At 35.1% G+C, this 12,818-nt stretch overlaps 1 protein-coding gene across 6 annotated transcripts in view; it reads right to left on the bottom strand.

Annotated features, from left to right (window-relative positions):
- PHTF2 (putative homeodomain transcription factor 2) overlaps positions 1-12,818 on the bottom strand; it is a 128,145-nt gene that overhangs the window by 18,250 nt on the left and 97,077 nt on the right. For 5 of the 6 annotated variants that reach the window (XM_058524147.1, XM_058524155.1, XM_058524137.1 and 2 more), the window contains 2 exons: positions 8,362-8,580; positions 588-716 (listed from right to left, as the gene is read on the bottom strand). In XM_058524147.1, coding sequence (XP_058380130.1) covers positions 588-716; positions 8,362-8,580 — 348 coding nt within the window. The remainder of the gene's footprint in view (positions 1-587; positions 717-8,361; positions 8,581-12,818) is intronic. The other variant, XM_058524184.1, reaches the window with a different exon arrangement.

Raw genomic sequence — 12,818 nt, 5'->3', positions numbered from 1 at the left:
CCAAGTTGTCCAGAGGAATCAGGTAAAATTTAAAAAGTAGTAATGATCCAATAAACACAATTTAATAGAAACTGAAATTAAAATCCATAGTATTTGTACTGTACTTCTTCAAACTACTCAAGATTTTTACCACTAGCTGCATTACTTCCAAATATTTTAAGTAGGCAAGCAAGTACCAATACAAATTTTCTAGTCTGAATTTTTTTAATGTTTTGGGTACTAATAAATACATGAACCAGGAGGAATGATACAGAAAAATAAGTCTTCATCAACATTTTTATATATCTAGCAGCTCCTCAATTTGATTGATCCACTGAAAGCAAAAGAAAGGATAACATAAAGAAAGAAAATTTTAGATTATATCATGTATTCTTGGTCAGAAGAGTGAAAACACTACAAAATGAGAGTGGTGTGGTTGGTGACAAATCACTGTTTAAATCACAGATGGAGCCAAATACAAATAACTTTTCTTCAGGTTGAAGAAATGAGGTGAGTTAAGTTATAAATATAATATTTCAGTAATTATTTAACATATTAATAATAACTGTCTTATCTTTGAATTAAAAGAATAAAATTTAAAAACTCACTCTGTTCATTATCATTCCACTGATTTCAAGTACAGACATGTCTGCTTTCTTACAGTCGTTGCCTTCCCACACTATAGCACTTATTTTTTCTAATCCTGGGTGGGAACTATGGAGCCAGGGCAAATGACTCTATAAAAAATAAATATAAATTGGTGAATACATTTATCACATGTCATAAATAAAACATATATTTGTGTATATAAAATTGTGTGTCTATATACCTCTAAACACACACAATTTTAACTACACTAAAAAATAGAAATTGGTGATGCATTTACCAAATATTTTATAAATATAACATATATATATCTGTGCATAGCTGTATCTGTGCAAACACAATTTCAATGACACTAAAATTCTATCTTTAAGTTAGCACACACATTGAACAGATGGCATAAGAAATTACACAGTTATAAAAATGTGTAAGTTAACTTTAACAGATATTAGGCAACTTATTATTCAAAAATACTCTAAAATATGTCAGTAAAAGTATTTAGTTGTCAATCTGTCTACACAGCTACTAATATACTAATGTTCAGAGACAAATGAAATTCAAATTGTTCGTATTACTGATTGTCCATTCAATACAAAAGAACACGACAGCTGAGATTTGAACCTCTCTGAAAGACTAAATAATGATATAACCTCATCCTGAAAGAGACTCTTCCTCACACACCTACCCTTAATATTTGATTTAGTTACTTTTCTGATATTTTAATCTAGCATTTCTCCAAAGGATCAATTTAACTTTTTTTTTCCTCAGAGCAAATATTGCACACTGAAGCACACAGAGCTAGAAGTACTCTCCCAAGTAGAATAAAGTATCTCTCAGTGGTACAAGGGATAGAAAAAGGTAAAAAGAACAATTGAACGCCTTAATACAAAGGATCAGATGTTTAACTTTGTTTGTTTGTTTTTTGTTTTAGATCTATAATTAAAGAAACAAAACTTCAAAGTAGGATAGATGTGGGTTAAAGACAGTAACAAAACTAATGAAACACTAATCTTTATATTATCAGATATTGATAGGAGAAGTAACACTAAAAGATGAGGTCCAGAATGGGATGAATTTGTTTATTTACATTACAGTATTTCTAACTTACTTTTATAACATATTTCATTAAAATAACTTCTAACAATGAACAGAAGAATGTACTCTAGTTATATTTATTCTTTGGAGGACAAAAATGTGATTAAAATATGGTAAAGATGTTTCTATAAACTTAAGGAATACAGTATTTTCCTCTTGGGGGAGGAAAGTTGCATTGATTCGTTTTGATTAAAGGTATAAAATAATAATTCAATATGGGAAATTATTATTATTCTGACCTCATACATTAATTTTTTTATGCAAAGCTATTTGTGCCATGCCTACTATTAACAGAATAAAAACTGATAAATAATTACAGGCAAACTATAATGCCAGTAGTCATGCTACTGGCAAAGCTCTTTTACATTTAGTTATTTGACGATGAAGGTTCCTTCTAAAAATTTATCTTTTCCAAAGATATAGTATTTTAATATACATTAACCTTTATACTATACACTTCACTATTGGAGAGGCTTAAGAGCTATGAGATACTAGTTATTAACTATCCACTTAATGCTTCAAATGATGTTTCATAATTTATTCCCAAACAAAATATTCCAGTTTGGAATAGAAATAATTTGCACCAAAATATGTATCAAAATTTCCCTGAAAATTTAATAATTATGAAACATAATGGAACTAAAAAGCTAGGAACAAGTACGAGAAGCTGAATGGAAAGAGTTTTAAGCCTGAGAGGCAAAAGATTTCAACCACTGAGTTTCAGGCTTCTTTTTTTAAACTCTCAGTCTGTAACAGTGAATTAAAGGGCTTTCCAATTCCCTTTCCAATTCCCATCCAGGGACAGAAATAGGAAATCAAGCTCTTCACTCTCCTTCCCAAAGTACTCATTTTGCCTAGCTACCTTCCTAGTTACTCTATCTAGCATTTGATATCATTTTCCTATTTCTAGAGAGCCAAAGGGCAAAAAAGAAGGGAGCAACTAGAAACTGGTGGATTTAAATGAGTTAATAAAAGAACTTTATATGTGTGTGTCAAATGCACTCCGAAAAACAGTCTTGCTAAAACATGTGCTGCTTGCAGTGTACAGAGAGCATTACATGAAACACTTATAAAAAGTGGGAAATGTTTTCATGGAAAACATCAGAGCAAATAATTTGATTTTATAATTTTTTCACATAGGTTCTTCTTAGTATGTTTTTCCAACTAAAATTTGGAACTCTTTTAATGATTGTTCTTTATCCTCACTCAAAACCTCAACTGCTCTGCTCCTTGTTCATTCAAAACTGCCTGAAAACCTTAACTGGTGGCATGTTTTATTTCAAATAAATTCACCATGACAACCGCTTTATTGGAGTTTCCACCTGTGGGAACTGCAGCCATTAAAATCTGGCTTTACCTACTGAAAAACGAATTTCACTTGAATATGGTTTTATATTTTATTATAATTCAGCCATGACTAGAGCAGAAATATTTTCTCCCATAGAAATGTTTCAGTTACTATTTACAAAAAAAATAAAACAAAACAAAACTACAAATTTGGTAACATCCTGACTAGAACACAGATTCAAATGCTCTAGAGGAGGGATTTTCAGTCTTTATGGTGGGCAGAAAGGGGTCCTCCAAACCTAATACAGACCTTAATCAAATAAGAAAAATACTGGTAGCTTTTCATCACAGGAAGCTAACTTCCATTGCACAGCTACTAGTAAAACTGAAAACATGAGCTTATTTTTCAGAAGGCTGAGAATAAGGAATGTGTGTAAAATCAAGTCTTTAATCCAAAAACAAAACCAATGTAAGCCTACGATACTATACTTAGAAATATAGAATCCTAAAAAAATTTTATCTTACCAAAAAAGAAGAGTGATAGACTTAGGGCCAATTTACTCTGTATAGCATTCATTAAAAACAATTTTTTAATCATTTAAGAAAGGCCTAATTGGCATGTTTTGAAAAAATTTTATTTTGTTTCATCCATTCACTCAACTAAGGTTTATGTACCAAGCACCGTGTGATACAACAACAGGCAGAAGAACTCAGGGTCCCTGCTTCCATGCCGCCCATGGTGTCACTGGGAAAACAGCTCACAGGCATCTTCCTAAACCTCAATTCCAGTTATTATCCTTAGTGACTCAGTTGAATATGCAGATGACTCATTCAACACCCTATTCTCATGGACTGTTCCTTTTTTTTTTTCACTTCTTAAATTTCAGGGAACTTCAGCTATACCCTGGACCTTGTCACCTGGACCTTGTCACCCTGGACCTTGTCATGCCCTGGACCTTGTCACCCCCTGGACCTTGTCACCACACTGAATTGCTCTACGTCTGAAAGGAGTCTTCAACCACAACTTCTCATCTTACCAGGTCTCTCAAACCTTCCATTCTAAAACACTTGTTTCCTTGAACACACCTCTCCTTCAATCTATCAGTTCCTTCTTGGTTTTATCTACCACTCAATCCAACATGTCTAGACTCTTGCCATATCCATTATTTTAATCAGCATATCAAACCCTCTTCTGTCTCTTAAATAGCAACTATTTATTGAGCACCTATACTGTATGACTTTGGCCACATTATTTAATTCTGAGCCTCAATATTCTCATCTATAAAATAAAAAATAAACTACATTGCCATAGGTTGTGAGGATTACATGAGATAATGCATCTAGATTACTTTGCACAGTGCCTGGCATATAGTAAATGTTTATTAAATGTTTGCTATTATTATGATTATTACAACTATATTCCAGAGAATATCACACAACTGTGTGATATTCTACACATTTGCAACTACAAATTCACGGTTTCAGGTTCCAGCTGGATCCTCAACAATGTGGTGGTGTGACTCTTCATTTTAATGTGTTTACTGTCTTTAATACATGCATACACATACCCTCGCTCCACTGTCTCCATTTCGCACCAACGATAACTTCAACCTTCACCGTCATCCACAAGCCCCCTATCCTATCACCTCACTTCTTATTGGACAGACCCCCTGGCCTCCTGCACTTCACAGAGTAGAGACCATCAGGCAGTAACTCTCTCATTGTCTGACTTGCTTCCCCCACTCTTCCTCCTTCTATCTCAGCAGAGGGTGTGTTCTTCTTCTTGTCGAAGACTAAGCTTCCTAATGACACTTTCCCTCCAGAATCCTAAGAAACCTCACTCCTCAACTTTTTCTCCTGTACCTCTTCAATTCTTCCCTACTGGTTTTCTCCTATGTACACATGTGCTCGAATATCTCACATCTTGGGAGGCGGGGACCAAAACAGTCCTTCAACTCCAATTTCCGCATCTAACTACTACTTCACTTTGTCCACACTTGCACTGCCATGCTTCTTAAACCTCAGTCTTCATTCTCACTCCTCAACCCCCTGTAGCAAAACTTCTTTCCCCTGACACTTTTCCTGTAGCTGAAGCCAAAATTAATGGATATATTTTTTAATTCAAACATTCCCATCAGATAGAGAATAATAATACTTGGCTTTATCATATTTTAACTTTCCCCTCTACATGCTCCAGATATTTTAATAAAAAAAAATATTACAGGCAAAATTGAAACTCACTTTGTACCCTTCCCTGCTCTTATTCCCATCTTTTATTCCCCAGATCTATTACCCTAAATTTGGTGTTTATTATTCCCTTGAATGTTTTTATACTCTTACTGCAACTGTTTTTATCCATAAGTAATATATAATATAGCCTTGCATATTTTAAAACTTTATATAAATGGTATATTGTATGTATAATTCTGCAACTTGCTTTTTTCATTCAAAATTATATTCACAAGATTTACTCCTTTTGATATATGTAGCTGAGTTTATTCAATTTCACTGCTGTATATTGCTTTATCATATGCCACGATTTATTAATTCTACTATTTTTGGCTATTATATTATTTTCAATTTTTCACCATTATACACAATGCAATGAACACTTTTTAATGTCTCCTTGTACCCATCATCCAAAGTTTCCTTGGAGTGAGATGAAAGAGTCCTAGAGTATGAAGACCTTCAATTTTACTATATAACGACAAACTGCTCTCCAAAGTAGTTGTATAGATTTATATTAACATCAGCATTGAATAAGAGTTCTTTCTTTACATTCTTGCCAACATTGAAATTTATCAGATTTTTACATTTTTGATAATCTGAACAATATGAAATGCTATCTCATTGTTCTAATTTACATTTCCCTGAATACTAACAAGGCTGACCATTTTTACTTATTATATATTAGCCATCTAGGTGAGTTGCCTGTTCACATATTTGTCCATTTTTCTACTGAGTCATTTGTCTTTTACTTACTCATCTGTAGGAGTTCTTTATGGGCTTTGTAATGGTAATACTTTTGATAGTTAATGCGTTGGAAATATCTTCTCCTAGTCTGTGGCTGGTCTTTTAACAATGTTTATGGCTTAATTTATAGCCCAAAGTTTTAAATTTTAAGACATTCAAATTTATCAATCCCCTCATTTTTGATGTTTGTGCTTTTTCTATCTTGTTTAAAAAACTCTTCTCGGGGCCGGCCCGGTGGCGCAAGTGGTTAAGTGCGTGCGCTCCGCTGCGGCGGCCCGGGGTTCGCTGGTTCGGATCCCGGGCACGCACCGATGCACTGCTTGGCAAGCCATGCTGTGGCGGCGTCCCATATAAAGTGGAGGAAGATGGGCACAGATGTTAGCCCAGGGCCGTCTTCCTCAGCAAAAAAAGAGGAGGATTGGCGGATGTTAGCACAGGGCTGATCTCCTCACAAAAAAAAAAAAAAAAAAAAAAAAAAAAAAAAAAAAAAAAAAAAAAACTCTTCTCTTACCTAAAGTAATAAAGATTTTTCTTCTATATTTTCTTCTACATATTTTCAAGTTTTGCTTCTTCACATTTAGGAACTATCTGGAACAAATTTTTGCATATGGACAATTATTTGATCCACAACCATACAGTGCACAGTCCATCCTTTCTCCACTGATGTGTAATACTACACATGTCATATATTAGGGATCCATATAAGCATGCATCTATTTCTGGGTTTTCTATTCTGTCCCACTGGTCTATTTGCTTATACACTGTCTTAGTCTGTTTGGGTTGCTATGACAAAATACCATAGACTGGATGGCTTAGAAACAACAGAAATCTATTTCTCACAGTTCTGGAGGCTGGGAAGACCAAGATCAAGGTGCCAGTAGATTTGGTGTCTGGTGAGATCCCACTTCCTAGTCACAGACTGCCCTCTTTTTGCTGTAACCTCACATGGCAGAAGGGGCAAGGGAGATCTCCAGGGCCTCTTTTATAGGGGCACAAATCCTATTCATGAAGGCTCCACCCCGACGACCTAATCACTTCCATCTCCTAATACTATCACAGTGGGGATTAGGTTTCAACATACAAATTTGGGGGCGGGGAGGGGGACACAAACATTCAGTCTATAGCATATACCTATGCCATACTGTCTTAATTACTATACTTTTAAAGTAAATTTTTATATCCCGAAGAGAAAGTCTCCCTGCTGTTCTTCAAAATTGTTTTTGCTATTCTTGACATCTTGCTCTTTAATGTGGACTTTAAATCAGTCTAATCTAACCAAACCAGTCAGACAAACAAAAAAACATGCTGGTTAGATTTTGATAGAAAAAGCAGTGATAATGGGTATCTCTGTCTTGTTCCTGCCTTTAACAGAAATGCTCCTAACATTTCATCATTAAACATGATAGGTGTTTAGAAGGTTCTTTGATGGCTACACTTTATCAGATTAAGAAAGTTCCCTTCTATCTCTAGTTTTCTAAGCGTATACTTGTTGGTTTTACCATTAGGATTTGATGAGGAGTTGGATAAGAGACAGAAGGTGAGAAAGAGTGAGGATTTTAAATGACCACCAGGTTCTGGACTGGTGAGTAGATGGATGGAGATGTCATTCACTAAGATTTTGAGTGCTGTAAGAAAAACAGATTTATGAAGGAAGATGAGGTGTTTGGTTAAATCTGAGGTACTGGTGGGATATTCAAATGAAGATATCCTATAGACTTGTGCTGTCCAATATGGTACCCTACTCACATATGGCTATTGAGCACTTGAAATGTGGCTAGTCCAAATGAGATGTGCTATTAGTGTTCACAATAGATTTTGAAGACTTGGTATAAAAAAATGTAAAATATTTCATTAGTATTTGTCATGTTATTTATATGTTAAAGTGATAATATTTTGGATATATTGGGTTAAATAAAGCATAGTGAGATTAACTTTATCTTTTTAAATGTTTTTAATGAGGCTACTAGAAAACTTAAAAATTACATACGTGACTCTCATTTTATTTCTGTTGGATAGCATTACTATAGACACGTGGAGATACAAATCTGATATTCATGAGATGTAGATTTGTGAATTACAATCTTATTGGTGGAGTTAAGGTCACAGGTGTAGATGAATCTGACCATGAAGTATGCTGACTAAGAAAAGGACAATGCATCTAAAACACAATTTGACCTTCAAAACTCTATTTACCAACCACTTCTCAGGAACATATGTTTGTAAGATGAGAGATACAACCATAATATAAATACTGAGATTCTGTGTTCCAATGAAGCCAGACCATAGCTCACATAAAAAGAAAAAAAAATTACAGGAATATTATTTCAATTGAATGTAAGCTTTTTCTTCATGTCTGTAAAATTTGTACATACATTCAAAGGAGCTAGACTGATAGCCCCATATAATCCAACACTGTAAACTAACCTGATGAAAAGGGTCGTCTCTATATTCTTTTTTCACACATGGATTAATTTGAGGATTTTCCACATCTGTCTCACTGGTACAAGATGATCGGCATTCTGCACAATGTAACAAGTCTTCCCATAATATATCTTCTGTTTCAGATTCTGGCCTTGTGCTCTCAGAATCCTGTCTGGAACTTGAACAGCGAGAGCTGCAACTAGTACCCGACTTAGGGGCATCCTGAAATCAAGATATTCTTTGAAATTAATACAATTTATGTACCCTTTCCAACTCTAAGGATTCTATCAGAACCATATATTGCTACTTTTTCCTAAAACAACAAATACACTGTCAAATGACAGTGAAATAGATAGTAAAACATTAAAAATACATATTAGTTTTTAAGGAGTAACAAAATTTCCTCACATCAAAATTTACTGGATTTCACATCTCAGCTCAAGTGTTACTTTGCATGCAAAAGTTGTGCCTGTTTTCTCTTAAATTTTATACAAAGTCCAGAATCCAGGCAGGCAGAGACTAGCCTAAGTTCATATGGACTACATAATCAGTGAATATTAACCCATTTTATGTGATGTGTTTAATAGAGTTATTTTCTTACTCTAGTCTTCTTTAGCAACAACAGATTTCATGTATATACTGTTTTTGTTTTTCAAACAGAAATTCAATAAACTGACATAAAATTAAATAATCTATACCAGGAAGAAAATTGCCAACTTATGTTTTTGAGATAATCTATGGTATAAAAGTGAAAAGCTAAAAGGCACAAGTTAAATAATTTCTAGTCAATTCACTTTTTTTCCTAGGAGTTTTTAATGTACAAAAAAATAATTTTGAGTAAAATTTTGATTTAAATTAATTCAAAATAACTTTTACTGAATAAAGAACGAAAGCCATTCTTATAGCCAAGTATGCTGAAATTTTTGGATTTGTTTTTAGCTATCCTCTGTCACTAAGATTTGTCAACTGTACCTTTAAAATGTACCTTTAAAATGTTTTATATTTATCCCTTTCTCTTTTCCATGCTATCACCGGAGTTCAGACTTTAACATTCAACCTTGTTTACTATAAGAGCCTCCTAACTGACCCCTAACTGAAAGGCCTTCCCCTCTTTGCAGATTAACCTTCCTAAAGCGCAGCTGTCCTTTCACTCCTCTGACCAAAATCCTTCTGTGGCTTCCCACTGCTCTCCTGGATGAAGCTCAAATTCCTTCACCCAGCATACTTGTCTTTAAACGTGCTACTCTTGGACCTTGTTCTCCACTTCTCCATACCACAGCCTTCTCCTCCAGTGACACTGGGCTACGCCCTAGGCCCTAAACACAGCTGCTTCTCTGCGACTCGAGCCTCTGATTATGCTCCTATGTCTCATTATTAACCCTACTCTCCTTTAAAGCCTACTCAACAGAGTGTCAGCAAAACACCATCTCTACCTCTTTCTAGTGGCTTACCTTGTTCCTGAGCCTTAGTTTAGTCGTCTACCAGTGGGGAATAAAACTACCTGCCTTAAAGAGATATTGAATATGAAATGAGCACTGTGGCTAGCCCCTAGCACAAGGCAGGGGCTCAACCAATGTTAAAGTCTTCTGTTTAGAGTGATCACTTAGTCCCTGAAGTGAGTTATTATTATTCATATTCATTTGACAATAGATTTTCGCATTGCTATCTAGCATCTATAATATTGTCTGTGTTAATTAAATGTTCATGTATTTCATATTCTCAAATAAATCATAACTCTCAAACACACTCTAAGTCCACAAAAGACAGAAATTGAATACTATTTTTTTTTTTGCCATCCTTACCACAGGTAACAAAATATCTTGAATGAATGAGATATATTATTGATAATTAATTTATTGATATTAGAATGAGGCACCACGGATGTATGTTTAGTGTGTTTAGACTATTTGTGGGAAGACAGTTGTTTGAGGGAGAAGTACAGATTTTTTGAGAGTTGAGTAGGAAAATGAATAAAGAAATAAAAAGAGAAAAGAAATACAGAAAGAAATTAAGGGTAAAAATTAGTCTGCTTGGTTTTATAAAAAACACTCCAAAAATATTTCAGATTCACTAATGTCAACAGAATACTTCAAGCATAAGTGGGTTTCATCACAATAGTTTTCATTAGATAGCAACGCACAGAATTAAGTAATCAGTAATTGTTCACTTAAAATTTTTGATAAAGCTAGCTTATTATCTATCACTAATTTCTGATGCAGACTTGCTAATCAGACACAGAAATAAAGGACTAAAGGCTTGATGACTTTTTAACTGAAACTAATGGGTGATTTCAGGGATAAGGAAATACCTATAATTCTTTATAAACGTATTTTGCCAAATACTGATTAATAAGTGGGTCATTTTACAAATGTAACATCTAAAAATTATTGCCTATAATTGCTTACATCTCAAACAGAATTTTACCTGCAATATTTAGGTGATTAATGGCCACTTTGAATTTCACTACAAATTGCTGAATACAGCCTAAAAATAGGAAATTTTAGATTGAAGAAAATAGCTCAAGTTAATATTGGTTTGCTGTGCTCATTTCAAATTTTCAGACAGATAGTTAAAACTGAGCATATAATCAAATTAAGAGGAGGAAGACTATTTGAAGGGAATAAGCATTTATAACATAAATGCTTTGTGCCAGGCAATTACGCATAATTGCATTTAAACCTAACAGTTTGATGAGGCTGGTCAACTTCTTTCCCCATTGTACAGATGCAGAAACAGACTCAGAGAAGTCAATTTTTCCAAAGCCACTTAAATAGTCTGACTCCAAGTTCACGGTTTCTTCATTATGCTTCCTATCAAATGCTGCCTTCATTAGATGAAAAGCTAATCTACAATAGGGAATGAAAAGTGAAAGATACTTGTAGAGTTAAAACAAAGCAGGATAGAGTAGGAAACATGACAAATGCTTAACAGAGGCTATCAGTTCCCCAGGACACCTCCCATATCCCAGATAATCAAGTAATTCCACTACCATCTTCCCAACAGGAGACTGGAAGAAGCCAACCAGATACAGTAAAGAGTAGAAAAAGGCAAGAAACTGGAGTGGGGGTGGGTTGAGCGGTGGGAGGAAAAGAGGGAGGTTAAGTGAAAGTCTACACACTGAATGACAAGATCACCACCTCATCCTCAACCACCTTGGTGCCAAACACCATGGTAGCCTGGTATAACATCCAGCACCCCCATGCCACGAGAAGACTGGATGATTCTTCCTGAAAAACTAAATGACCCTAAAAAGTATATCTACAGATATTGACATCTGAGAGGCTTATAACAAATGGCTGTGTTGGGGCCGGCCCCGTGGCTTAGCAGTTAAGTGCGCACACTCTGCTACTGGCGGCCTGGGTTTGGATCCCGGGCGCGCACCGACACACCGCTTCTCCAGCCATGCTGAGGCCACGTCCCACATACAGCAACTAAAAGGATGTGCAACTATGACATACAACTATCTACTGGGGCTTTGGGGAAAAAAAAAGGAGGAAGATTGGCAATAGATGTTAGCTCAGAGCCGGTCTTCCTCAGCAAAAAGAGGAGGATTAGCACGGATGTTAGCTCGGGGCTGATCTTCCTCACCAAAAAAAAAAAAAAAAAGGAAAAAGGCTATGTCCCTGACCTGTTATCTTATAGTGGAGCCCACCACTCCCCACCATGTACAAAGTGCTACCCCAATTGATTTCTTTGTGTCTCACCCTTCAAGAAAAAATATCACCAGTCATTTGGAGAGAGCATGGTAATATATACATAAAGATGCAAAACAACACTACAAATCTTCTGTCTCAATTTTACTTATCCAAAGGAGGTTTTGTTCTGCTTTTTTTTCAATATGCTTCCAAGTTGGCTAGGCTTTAGAATCAAGTTTTTGGAAATGAAACAGTTTTTAAAATATCTTCTTGTCTAAAGTTCCTAACTTTACAGATGAAGAATTTGAAGACCTGATTTTATTTTATTTTATTTATTTTATTTTTTTATTTTTTGTCTCTGAATTCTTTTTTTTTTTTATTGATGTTTTAATGGTTTCTAACATTGTGAAATTTTGGGTTGTACATTTTTGTTTGTCCATCACCCCATATATGACTCCCTTCACCCCTTGTGCCCAGCCCCCACCCCCACTGCCCGGGTAACCACAGTCCAGTTTTCTCTGTCCATGTGTTGGTTTATATTCCACATATGAGTGAGATCATACAGTGTTTGTCTTTCTCTTTCTGGCTTATTTCACTTAACATAATACGCTCCAGGCCCATCCATGTTGTTGCAAATGGGACGATTTTGTCTTTTTTTATGGCTGAGTAGTATTCCATTGTATATATATACCACATTTTCTTAATCCAATCGTCAGTCGAGGGACACTTAGGTTGCTTCCACTTCTTGGCTATGGGAATAATGCTGCAATGAACATAGGGGTGCATAAGCCTCTTTGGATTGTTGATTTCAGGTGCGTTGGATAG

This window comes from Diceros bicornis, chromosome 3, assembly GCF_020826845.1.
Source record: "Diceros bicornis minor isolate mBicDic1 chromosome 3, mDicBic1.mat.cur, whole genome shotgun sequence".
Lineage (NCBI taxonomy): Eukaryota > Metazoa > Chordata > Mammalia > Perissodactyla > Rhinocerotidae > Diceros > Diceros bicornis.
Note: the sequence above shows the minus strand (reverse complement) of the source record. Positions and strands in the feature narration are given on the sequence as shown.